This window comes from Orbicella faveolata, unplaced genomic scaffold (assembly GCF_042242905.1).
Source record: "Orbicella faveolata isolate gen_17 unplaced genomic scaffold, um_ofav_v1 contig_14, whole genome shotgun sequence".
NCBI classification, from domain to species: domain Eukaryota; kingdom Metazoa; phylum Cnidaria; class Anthozoa; order Scleractinia; family Merulinidae; genus Orbicella; species Orbicella faveolata.
In genome coordinates, this window is record NW_028301541.1 from 1233071 (window position 1) to 1246566 (window position 13496).

Consider the following 13496-nt stretch of genomic DNA (forward strand, 5'->3'; position numbering starts at 1 on the left):
GCCTACTAACAAATTTCATAGCAACATTTTTTTTTCCAATAGTTAAGTACACGGTGAAGGTTTACACCCCGGACTCGCACGTGAGAAGTGACTACGAACTGACTGTAAGGATCAAAGGACAAGGGAAACAGAAAACTGCGGATCATGTCTTGCACGAGACAACACAAGTCAGGGAAAAGTATGATATATTATCCTTTGTGTTCCTCGGTGCTCAGGGTGCGGGGGGACATGTCACAGTGACGGGAGTGTTTGACGTACCTTTTCGTAGTCATCTTTTCTAGCTTTGTGTCGTTTAGTCGTTTTCCCTTTTAACAATAGAGACTAGAGATATAATTATTCTAGCACCTTTTAGGGTGTAATGTTTGGAACAAAATATGTTTTCAAGTTGCCACTGGAAACGGAGCCAGTTGCCCAGGACAATAACACAAGTTGAACGTTAAAACCTGGTCACCAAACTTTCGTCGCGTCTTTCTCAACAGATAATCGTAGTAAGGACGAAAATAAATTCGAACCGCGTCCACAAAACGCGATTCCGTTTCCTTCTAAGACCCAGTTAAAAAGAAGTCTTAGAAACGATGTCAAAATTGTTAAATCCCAGTAGTTCGGTATAACAGATTTTATGTCAAAGTACAGCGATTGAACAGTTTTTACATCGTTTCTAAGATTTTTTATAAGTGCGTCTAGATCTGTTCTTTTCGAATGTCAGGTTCCGTTGAGATACTGGTGACTCTGATATCTGATGCAGCCGTTTTGCTAGGGTGGGTTTCTGGCAACAACTTCCCTCTCAGGAGAGAACTAATGGTTTCAAGCAGTAGAAGGCAAAGCCGTGAGGGCATTCCGAGAGCCTCAGGCGGGGATGTGCGGTGCGTTTGTTGAAACTTTTACCCTAATTCAGACCAAAACATGAATTTCAGACCTGACCTTAAAATGAATACCCTATTTAAACTCTATATTGGACCCGTTCAACCCGGAATGCCTTCAATGGAGACTGCTTAGATATGGAAGTTCTCTGAACTTTCTAGCAGACAAAGAAATTTGAACTGTAAATTTTAGCATATCGATGACTTCGTCAATCGTTTTATTATTTTAGTAGCCTAAACGTGATTGTATCAGAGTTCTATGATCTTGATGTGGGCACTGTGAAGAGGATTGAGATAAAACCAAGAAGAGTCCAAGACACCTTTTTCGGAAGTGGTACCTGGATCCTTAACGAGGTACAGCGATGTAATTTACAAGTGAATACATGAAGGATCATATATTAGAACTGCGAAGAAATATATATGAAGACATGATTGATCATCGCAGTTATATACAAAACTTAAGCAACTGTGAAATTATTTAAAGCCTAAAAAAAAGTCAGGCTTGAACGGGATTTGAACCCATGATCTCTGCGACACCGGTGCAGTGCTCTAGCAACTGAGCTATCAAGCCAACTGGGAGCTGATCGTAATTATTGTGAGTTCGTAATATACCCGTAGATGATGAAGAATACAAGTGAACATATGAAAGATCATCAGTATATTTGAACTGCGGAGAAAATTATGAAGACATGATTGATCATCGCAGTTATGCACACAACTTAAGCTAATTGTAAATTAAAGCCTGAAAAAAATTAAGGTTTGAACAAACAAAACATAAATTACCTACAATACAATACTTCCTCACTTAGCTATCTACCTCTATCTATCTACCTGCCTAGTTGCTTAATTACTCGTTTGCTTACTTAAGTTTGCCACCGTAGGTGAATGACTGGTTTGTATCGACAAACAAACGGAAAATATGCGCATTTTTAGACCTGGTATCTGCAGTAAAAGTAATACAAACATCTAGCTCTAAACTAGCCATTAATGTTGTGCTACTTGTGGAGGCGCGGTGGTCTCATGAGTAATGCGCTCGACTCCGGATCGGCTTCGAGCCATGGTTCGGGGACATTGTGTTGTGTTCTTGGGCAAGACACTTTACTCTCACAGTGCCTCTCTCCACCCAGGTGTACCCATGTGTACTGGCGAGTTTAATGCTGGGGGTAATCCTGCGATGGACTAGCATCCCATCCGGAGGGAAGTAGAAATATTCCTAGTCGCTTCATGCTACAGAAACCGGGATAAGCTCTGGCCATCTGGGCCATCTGGCTCGTATGCAGACTTAACCTTTACCCTACTCAAATGCCAAGAACATGTCACTTAAAGAATATTTGGTTTGTTTTTGTATCAGGTGAAGGTTACAAAGGGAGACGAAACGCGAACTGCATTGTTCAAGGAAACCATTCCAGCATGGCCGTCAAGCATCCGCTGGTATTCCAGTAAGTCCTAATGCCAAAACTTCACAACAACTGGAAAATAATATTTAATTTAGAAATCTAATGCCTATGCGTACTCTTAAAACTGGACCTTATTCAAGCTAAAACTTTCCAACGCACCCATAGACCAGTAAACGGCCAACAAAACCAGAAAAAAAAATAACGAAAGAAAAAAATTAAAGTTAATAAAAATGATGAATTTTAAGCTCGGTAATGAATTGATAGTGTTGATCCTAGCAGTATGCAGGACACCTGTCATATATGAACTCAGTCAAATGACCTTGCTCTCCATGAGTTCTCGTAGCTCAGTGGATAGAGCGCCCGCCCGGTGTTCGGGAGGTCATGGGTTCGATTCCTGTCGGGGACTCAGAATTTTTCTTTGTCCCACGCTCGTGTCATGTTGATGAATTCACCTTCACAAAAAAAAATTAAAGAACACCTTAAAAAAACAAAAATAAGAACGAAAAAGACTAAGCTGCCGTATGTTTTTTCCTCTTTGGAAAGTCTTTTTTCTGTCCATGCCCAAATGTAATATTAAGATCCTACGTCAAAATAGAAGAAACCGTTCTTCACGTCATATTTGAACTTTTCTAACAGTACACTTTTAACTTTGCAATAATACTTTTTGCACATCTTTGATATATGCCTTACGATTCCCAATGCCCTACGATAATTTTCTGAAATCTGTTATTAGTATACGGTAATCATATGAAAGCGAGTGAAATTAAGGATTAAAAAATTCTCTCAAAATTGTACAATTGCTCATTTATTGCTTGTTCATTATACGGTCCGCCCCCGAAAGTTGCCGCTCACGCGTCCAGCCGTCTCTTCTCGCGGAGGAACGTAGACCAGACTCGAGAGAGCGGCGGAAATCGAGCCTTCATCAGAGAAGGCTGACGTGAGTGTGGGAGAATAATTCTCCTACTCATGCTCTCTTGATCGCACTGAGTAATAATAGCGGCAGCTGGGCATTATGATATTAAAGTGTAACACAAACAGCTTTATGAAGTCAATTTAATAAACTTATCACGTATTTTACTTTGCAGCTAGAGCCTGGCTTAATCCATACGGTAAGTAGAATGGGAATTACGAAAAAAAGTATAAATAAATTTGTAGTATGATGAAAGAAACCGTTCTAATGAGGGTATTTAGAGCTACTTAGAAACCGCTGCGTTCAGAACCACTGTGTTTTGGCCTGGGACCTGAAATTCTCAGTCGAAAGCTTTCAATCGTCAACGGCTTAAAAATTTATTTATTATATTAACTGCGGTGATTTACAAGGATTTCCAGCCCTGAGAAAAGTCGCAATTGAACTCATGTAAACTTACGATAATTTAACTGTAATGATATCAGTGACGTAATGTTTGATATCACGTCATGCTTGACCCTTTCACTGTACTTAAATTTGTTGGTGTTGATCGAAACATCTTCAGATCTTCCTCGAATGTCTTCTGCAACTTCGGTAATCTTCGGAAATTTTCGGAAAATGTCTTCGGAAACGTGCGTGTGGCTCAGGAATAATTTGAAGAATACTTGAAAAATTTCGGAAACTAGTCGGAAATCTTCCAAAAATCGTCAAAAACGTCGTTATTTTTATCCTTATATAATAAACAAAAGGATACATGGTTGCTTGTAGATATGGAATTTCTATTCTCGTGTTTAACTTTTCATTATATAGACACGAGTGTACATGTTTTACTGGAAAATACACCACACGTAAAATTCATACGAAACCACATCCGGGACTTGAGTGGCGTGTTTTCCATATCCTCACTAGTGAAGATATCGATGATTTCACTGATATCAAGTTTGTCTCTTAAAAATTGTTCTTAAATTCGTTGGTGTATCATCGAAACATCTTCTGGTCTTCCTTGAAAGTCTTCGGCAATCTTCGAAAATCTTTGGAAAATGTTCGGCAACATTCGTGTGACCTTCGGACAAGTTTTGGCGAATCTTCGGAACTCTTCGGAAAGTGGTCGGAAATCTTCGGAAAATCGTCAAAAACGCTGTCATCAGTATGTCTATATATAGAACAGAACATATAGAACATTACACGTTAGCTCGAACATATGAATTTTATGTTCTTGTGGCAAGGACAATACAAAAATCGTATCTTCTCGCCACCGTGTAATATCCTCTATATATCTCACGAGTGAGCGCAGCTCGAAGTTCCATATCTACACGCGCCCATGCATATACATACTATTCTAGAGGAGATAAATGTGAAGCCTGTCTCATTTCATTACATACTCCTTTCATATTAATGCTGTTTATTTCAACAGTTTCCTACTGGGTCAAAGTTTACGGATCGGACACAGAGGCTGAGAATATTCTCTCACTGGTTGTTGGGATTGGAGGAGAAGATGGCAAAGAAACTAAATTTAAACGCTTCACCAACAAAGCAACAGAAGGGTATGAACTGTTCATCATGTCTTCAGCCGAACTGTCGGGGTCCCGGTCGGGGGGGGGGAGACCTAGGGGGTTATCATCGCACCTGTTTGTGGATAAAACTCCTGGTTTGGTATAGCTTAACACGTTTAATAAAATGACCAATGTTTATCCTGGCAGCTGGAAACACAATACGTCTCGAATGATATCTCAGAGAGAACTGATACCTTTTATGGGTGAAGAAGGGGGGAGACGGCATGGCCGAGTGGTTATGGCGCCGGAGTTGAAAAAAAAATTGAAATCGGAGGTCGCAGGTTCAAGTTCCGCTCTGACCACTAAGCTGGAGTTGTCTCTCGGTAGGCCCTTGTTCAACTCTTGCGCCACGCTTTTAAAACTACAAGTGGCTGCCTTTTTCCAGTTGGGATTTTTAACCATGTTATGTTTATTTGCATTATTTATTTCATCATTTGGTTTCTATGGCCCTGAAAAGTCCCATTGGGAGAGTGGTCAATTAAGATATTTATTTATTTCACTATGTAAAAAAAATTGCATCCGCGCCCACAAAGCGCGATTCCGATTCCTCTTGGGGCTTCCTCATTCTCGTCCCCAGAGCCTCCGTTTCTTTTGGTCACATGGTCGGCGATTTTAAAACGAGTAGTACCGGGGTCGAGAACTGGGCTTCCTTTCAAAATTGCCGACGATTACTCTCGTCAAATTTACCTCTCTCACGATTACACGGAGGGAAAATCTGTAAAAACCGGTTGCTATCGTTTTTTTTTTCACTTATTTACTCCCTTTAGCAACCAACTCGTCATCAGTGCCAGTTTCAGGGATATTAACGTGGGTACCATGGAGTGGATTCTGGTACAAGCATGGACAACAGTTGATTGGATTCTTAAAGAGGTACAGTCATATTTCCGGTAAAAGTATTTTTAGTGACGTCGTTTAAACAGTTCAGGCACTGGTACTTGAAGTAATGTTGCCCTACAAAGGTTAACACTAAGAGCGGTTTTCAATTGTGTGTTGTAAAACCAAAACCGATGACATCCCTCTGACCAATCATGAAGGAGGTAGACAGTCGAATTAACCAATCAACACTCGAAGCAGACGCGTGTAACCGGCCCGAAGCGCGGGAAAATCTGTGCGAACGAGTTGTGCAGGCCCGCAAATGATCCCGGAACTGCAAATCATCCCCAAATTGTACCGCAAATGATCCTCCGGACCAGAAATTGTCGCTGCGCCATTTTAAGCCAATTACTTAGCGTGGTAATTTAAAACCAAAGTAAGTGATCTGCTCGATGATCTACTAGCACTAAACTAACACTGCATTATTGCCGTTACCCCGTTTTATAAATTCCAAGTGTCGTCGAGTAACATTTGTTTTGCTTGTGTATCAGGCAAAGATTACAAAGGGAGAGGAAACGGCAACTGCAGTGTTCAATGAAAAGATTAGAGCATGGACTCTAAATAGTTATCGAGGTAGGTTAAGATCAGCTGACTTGAAACTATTCAAAATAGTATTTACTTTTTGTTCTTGTTGTCAGAAGTGTAGTAGCTCTCGTAAGCTTGTAATATTTTTTCCTTGCTAGCAGCTGTTATTGTTTTGAGGCTAGGGGCATTGTTTCTGTTGTTTTTTCTATTGTCCTCTCAAAGGGTATCAAGCCATTCGTATGAGACCTTGCGAGAGCTGCCACTCGACCCCTTGTTGTTGGCTCCTTAATGACTCAAGTTGTTATGGGAATACGCTTCACTTCTCGAATACAGCCAATTTGGGTTTTAATTTTCCTAGCTAACGGTATAAATTACCATGAAAGTATTGATAAAAAAATTATGACAGTACTTCGAAGACAGAATTGATATTCCGACTTCATTCAAGTCCTATTTTTTCTTTTGATTTCCACTGTGTATTGGTTTCGTGTTTTTCATCTACCTAGAGGAAATTTGGTGGCTAAAGATAAATTGTATAACAGTAAATAAAGCAGTCTCGGACTAATAATAGTTTCAAGGAAAGGTAGCTGTATAATGCTATAAGCTGATTAAATTTCGACCCAAGACAAACATACCTCTTACTAACCGAGTTCGAGGGCCGTACTGTAAGTTACGGACCGCACTGTAAGTTATGGCCCAAGCGCGAAGCGCGCGGACCATAAATCGAGGGGGGAAAAAGGAGGATCCGTAACTTATAGTACGGACCGACAAGACGAGGTTAGTAACATAGTTATTATATCTCTACTGTATGTCTGATGGTTTCGGGAACAAATTATTTTTACGCGCGCGTAACGGCTTCAAATTTTTGACGCACGTCGGAAGCAAAACGAGTCAATATGAAATCATTGTTAAGTCGTAAGTACGTTTTAATACACAATTCAAAGTGAAGGAAAGCTTTAAACTTTTACTTGCTATAAAAGTTAAGAAGACTTGGCGATAAGTAACGAAACGTTTTAGCAACAAAAACAGCTTTAAAATTTAAAATCAATCACAGTGCGCGTACCAACTGAGAGATATAATAAAGTTATTGATTATCAGTTAAATAAAATGATTTTGCATTTTGTTTCGCAGCTAGACCAAAGGCGTCCAGCCCGCCGTCTGGGTCTTAACGGTCAGCGGAATGGGAATGGAGCACAAAAAGCATGCGCATAATCCGCAATGAAAGGAAATGAGTGAAAAAAAAAATAAATAAAAGATTTATAATCGAAGTTTCTTTTTCGACTTATTCAAGTCCAGGTTTTAAGTTTCTCAGACGCCCAGACGGTTACAGTGAAATCGTTATATCTCAATGAGTTTGAAACTTGCTCGGTATAAGTAGGGACTTTAGATATCTTGAGCGCTTACCATCTGTGTAGAAAACCAGCAAACAAAATGAGAAGGGATGAGTGTGTACCATTTGACAACATTTGAAAACCTTCCATTGGAAAGGACATTATCGACCTCAGAGCTACTCTCTTTTGCGCATGCCTGATGGCTTCGTGTCTTACCTAGTTCAGGAAGCGAAGGTCTGGAGCGGGAATGGTGGAAAGGACTGTTTCCATTTCCCAGTTTCCCACCGAAACGACTGCGTATTTCCCGGCGGGCTGAAGCTGTCTTCCAATTCACTACAGAATCTCCTGCTGCCAATTCCCCCGCTAGAAGTACACTACCAATTTGTTTCCCTTTTTGATTTTATACAACTGCTGCAATCACTAGCTTTCTAACCCCGCACGCAACCGGAAAATATCATTTGCGCACATGCAGAACTAAACAACACAAATGTAATCTGGTTTACGAATCAAGACTTACTTAGAGGTAGGCATAACTATGGATTTGCACACGGTAATACCTTTTTAGGAATGCTTTCGCTATTTTCCAAACAATATAACATTGAATGCTTTTCGAACCCATATTCCACCTCTTGGTATTAGAACCCTGTCTCTTAAACATTTTATGGAAATATAATCCCTAACATGTGAGTCATGGCTCGTAAACGTACTGCCAACTTGCCAGGAGGTCTAATTTTTGGGTCGAATAACTTGTTACGTACTGCCTTGGCAGTTTTTGGCTGATATCAAAAAAGACCACAGTCGCCAAAAACTTCATCTATCGCCAATAGAATCACGTCTCTTTGACGGGTCGAAAGGAGTATGATGTCAAACTTCGGACAGATATAACTTATATTCCACCATCTTGAAACTAAATTCAACCTTTGGGATCTAATATCTTTTACTGTAGGACCTTGCCAACAGTAGTCCATCTTGATATTCAGCCCGCAAAAAGGACCAAGGTACAACACAAAACGTTATTAGACTCGAAAAAGTGGACATAGTTTTAAGACAAGAATTGGTTGGAAGCTGCCGGGAGGTTGGAGAAAAAGTGCTGGGAAACTTGGAGTAATAAATTAGAACATGGCTTTCAACATAGCATTCAGTCTCGGACCACTTCAAGATTGTGTAATCTACCGCTCAAATGGTGTTTGTAAGCTTAGAAAACCCTCAGTGCTGTTAAATATAGAGACCGAGGGGTACTAAAGCCACCGCGCCTTAAAGGTAATATTACAAAAAAAAAAATAAATGTTTGCTTTTACCCTGCTCCCCAGGGCTCCACTCCGTTAAACGCACGGTCTTTTTCAGTCTCGCGTGGAATATAAACAAAACACTTGGGAAGAGTATGACTTTTCCGTCCAAGTAATTTAAAAGTGTATGCCAGCGAATTGGACATTGTGAACCTTACAACCCGTTCTGCCTTTTTATTAGTCCGTCAAGCGAGAAGGGACAGAAATAAAACGCATGTGATGACATAAGGCCTGCGCGAGAACACGAGCGGCCGAGACGCGCCCGCATAATGTGACGGACGTTTAGCCGGCCGCATCATACCGCAGATGGTTTCAAGGGCAAAGCACTAGCGCGCGCTCCGTGTTCGTGTATCGTGCTTTGAGTATCGGAGCTCTGCCCCGCTAAACCACCTGCTGCAGGCTACAGGAGAACCTTATGAGAGCAGCAAGACTTGTTTGTCCACAACCATTTCTTCTTTTCTTTCTAAGTTAGCGCGAGTTCCATTTCCCGAACAACGCCGACTGGTAATCGAGCCTAGGCGATGAGATAACGACTACAAAATCGAGACAAAAAAAAATTGTCTGAAAAAAATGCACCGTGGACTCGATGGAGGTTTATTGTGTTACAGAGTGAAGAGGGGGGCTTATGATCGTAAGGAATTTTGCGTTCAAAAATTTTTGGTATCCCTTTACGCAGTCTACGAGTAGCGTGGTTAAGGTTACACACAGGCCACCCCTTACGTACACCCCCCGTGAGCGGACACCTTGTCCAGAAACACCTCAGGTTTTACTTCCCATGAGCCGAACCCTCTGCCAGGTGGGTCTTTTTCAAGTCCTAAAAGCGTACGCTAAACGGAAGATTTGTCTAACTTCGTAAACACGTTACATTATACTGTGATTAAACACAAGGAAGTTCTACAGAAGTCTCTAAAGCATGTTCTAACGACATATAAAATAAGTCCGTAAATAAGGGGACGTTATTTCTGCGTGTTTGGGAGGTGTGGGAGGAAGAGTTTCTTTTTTTTTTTTTTTTTTCACCTATCAGGTACTTTTCCCCTGCGAGACATGACAGAAAATCTAGCGATATAGCTCACATAAATGCAGAATTTTGAACATTTCACGTTGTGGCTTTTGCAGAGGACAAATTGCTAAACTGTATAGAAATGCGCCAAGGTTTATCACTGACTTGCTGGTTCATTTAACCTTTATCTGTGCGGTATTTTCGAGTGTTTTCCCATAAGAAACCCCAAGAAACCCATAGCAAAACCATTTAAAGGCCAGTGCAATTGAAGCCAATCAGAAACCAGACCTAATCCACGTGGGTCAGGAACCCAATAAGAAATAAGGTTTAACCTAGGTGTTCAGGATTAGTCAATTTCACGGGTCCTCTTCGTCCTCGAAAGTCTACTTTAAAACCTTGAATGGCGAGAAGAAACTGGAAATATTCACAGAATTCGCAGTTATATCTTCTAAAACACCTTAAACTTACAGATTTCAAACTGCGTAATGGCTTTTTTCATCAAATTGAAAGTCACTGACAGTCAATGACGTAGTCGACGAAAGCCCGTGCAACGAAACAAGCCAATCAGCGTAGAGTAGTTTATCACGTGATGCGCGGCCGAAAAAAGCGCTGCTTTCAAAATTTCATTCCCCGCCAAACATGCACCTCGAAGGAAGTGAATTTTTTTCACTGAAGAAGCTCGGAATTTCTATTCTTTACCGACTTAATTGACGGTGTAACCAGCTTCAGCAACATTCTTGCAGTTACGAGAAGCTAACTGCGATAAACATGTGAGTGTATTATTGTTTCAGGCCACAAAATGTTTCAAAAATCAACACATGTTTGCGAGTTAATGTTGCTTCATTCGCGGCGAAGAAAAGTTCGTTTTCCGTTCACGTACGTTTTCCTCAAAAAATCATACGTACGAACTAGTTCCTCTTTAGTAATTAATTGTAATTTTGTATTTGTACGCAGAGTTTGCCAGAGAAAATGAGAACATTGGTCGTACACCTCCGTGCACAAATTTGCTGTACACTCGCCCTCGCCATGCCGGATTAAAAACCATGTTGACAGTTCACAAATCGACAGGTAGGCGAAATTCACTTGTTACACTTGAGCTAAATTTAAAAAAAGTAGCTGGAATTATTTTTATACGCCAAATTTTCTTTCAAGTTCCCTTATAATTCTAGAAATGAGGAACGCTAGAGAGTTCCCGCGCGAAGCGCGACTTTTGCCGCCAAACTGAACCAAAATGTTTCTCAAGTGGTTATGCGTTTTTCGCGGAATGAAATTTTTTTTTTCCAAGTCGTTCTATAAAGGTAAATTACTTTTCTTTTCTTTAAATTATTGTTGCTGCTTCTAAATTCCGCAATTAAAAGTTAGGGAAAAGTGAAATTCCTTAGAAAGTCGCCATAATTATCCGAAGATGCGACTTACGATTTATAGTCAAATTTCTTGTTAGCACCTACGTAAACAATATTCTGTTTTGGACTATGAGCGTATTTGGTTTTGGAGCGATTTTACAATACCGGGCCACTTGTTAACATATCAAAAAGAATCATTCAAATTAAGTGAGATGCAAATGAGTGTTCCGTTTTTCTAAAATCGAGCCTAGGTTTTATGGGATCTTGAATTTAAGTTGTAAATAACGGCCTGAAAATGTTTAAATCAGTTGTGTGACACTCGAGTTTCTAACACCGACTTCAACAACAGTTTGCTGTAAAGATAATTACCATTTCCTTGAAAATCCTTAAACTTGAGTTAAGCAAAGTGCTTCTTTCAAAAATTTTAATTTCTGTACGTAGAGTTAATTACTTTTAATTACTTCGGCCGCTTTACAGTTCATGTAACTCCGCACACTCGCGTTCTGAATATTTTGTTGCGAACTGCATGAGACAAACATGATTTGGTAAATAACCTTGAAGGAAATAACTGGATCATCGTTCAATGAAAAATAAACTGACTTAATAGTTGTTGTATCGAGAAATGTGTTTTTAATTATAGGTGCAAAGAAGCTTACATTATATTCGAGACCTACGTTTTCCTAACATTTCGTGACTAGAATAGTAACCCATTCAAAGTCCGCTGAAACATTTGCGAGTGATTCAATTTACGGGTTTGACTGGTCTTTTTAATCCACAGTAACCAAATCTGATGCCAAAATCACTTTACTGTAATAATAATAATAACAATAACAATAACAATAATAATAGTAATAATAATAATAATAATAATAATAATAATAACAATAACCATAATAATAAAAAACAAACAGTAGATTGTAATATTCCAAAGAGTGAAATTTATAAAAATTGTGACATCAGTCTTGGTGATATCCTTTCCCACGTAGAACAAAAAAGAAATGCACACTTATAAACTTTGCCAGGAGTCACATCCTTTGTTCCACTTGGAACTTAATAAAGGATTAATCCAGTCAGCTGTTTTTAATTGTATGTATGATGTGTTGCAATTTCTGGAGCAAACTTGTTACCAGCATACCTTGTGTAATTAGTTCTTGTTATCTTTCCTTGGTTTAGTGTTTCTTGACCTTGGAGGAGGAACAGGCTTGGTCCATCACTTCAGCACCATACAGTCCACCTGTGCAAGACAAGGCCTGACTCTGACCCTATCGACTCTGATGGGGACATTATAAGATGCAAGGATAATGGAAGGGTGGGGAAGATGAAGTAACCTCTTCTCTTTGCTCCTTCCCATTGTCTACTGCTACTTACGATTTACTCAGACGAGGAGAGTGGGAACGAGTCAGTTCGAAGATTCTGAAGGAAGACTTTTTTGCATATCTAAACATATGCAGTTGGTTGGTAACATTGATTGTGGGTTGGTAGGGGAGGTTTTAAAATACTGTAAAGCTCTGGATGAACCTTAACACTAAATTTCGGCCAGAGGTCAACAAACCTCTGATTCGGCTTAACTTAATGTAGTTAGATTAGTTAGTTGGGTCCCAAGGTTTTGGGTGGTTCCTCCCTTAAGGTTTGTCCATTGGGTTCCTTTTCAGGTTATTTCGATCAAGATTCGACTTTTCTTCAACTCGATGCTGGGTCTGCTTCGAGGATTTATTCGGACAAGATTCGACTTTGTTCAACTGGACACTGGCTCTACAATGTGGATATTTTCAGCATCCACTTTGGCTCGACATTTTCATGACTGCGTCTCCCGCTTAGCTGCGCAATAAAAACTTTCTTTCCATGCTTTACTTGATGACAGGGACTGTGATCAAGTGAAACTATTTCGACCAAAATTTTTCAAAAAACTTTTCATCAGTAAAACCATTTGGGCCTAAAGGTTCAACCAGACATGACTCAAAAGTAGATAACTGGAGATTTCAGGTTATTCAGCTGAAAGGAGCAAGGCTGTTTTCCTACTCCTATGCAGTTTAGTGGCTTGACTCTGGTTGTAGCTAATAGTTAAGGCCAGGAATACAAAGCAGTTTAGGAGGGAATATAGGGGACAAAACACACACTTCAGTTTAGTTTGTTTGCATACATTTAGGCCAATTGTCTGATGTCATATTTTGACAGCTTCACAACTGTCAGTCAAAATTTTGGGCCATTGTGTACATTTTAGGGTTTAAGCCAATTGTCTTGTTGTGGCAGTTTGTCAACTGTCTGCTAAATTATTACATCAACATCACACAAATAAAAAGGTCAGTTTTCAAGTTTCCACAATGGCCCATACAGTTGTTTTCACTTGACACTTTAGGCCAATTGTCTTGACACGGCAGTTTCAACTGCGTGCCAAATTTTCATAACTTAAATTATCGCCAATCT

General features: G+C 39.9%; 1 protein-coding gene across 1 annotated transcript in view; it reads left to right on the plus strand.

Annotated features, from left to right (window-relative positions):
* Positions 1–6273, plus strand: part of LOC149113582 (uncharacterized) — a 31072-nt gene extending 24799 nt beyond the window's left edge. Inside the window, exons 13-19 of the mRNA XM_089286157.1 lie at positions 43–178; positions 1091–1214; positions 2212–2299; positions 3343–3366; positions 4579–4708; positions 5485–5587; positions 6082–6273. Of these exons, the coding sequence (XP_089142283.1) occupies positions 43–178; positions 1091–1214; positions 2212–2299; positions 3343–3366; positions 4579–4708; positions 5485–5587; positions 6082–6273 (797 nt within the window). The remainder of the gene's footprint in view (positions 1–42; positions 179–1090; positions 1215–2211; positions 2300–3342; positions 3367–4578; positions 4709–5484; positions 5588–6081) is intronic.
* The last annotated feature ends 7223 nt before the right edge of the window (positions 6274–13496 follow it).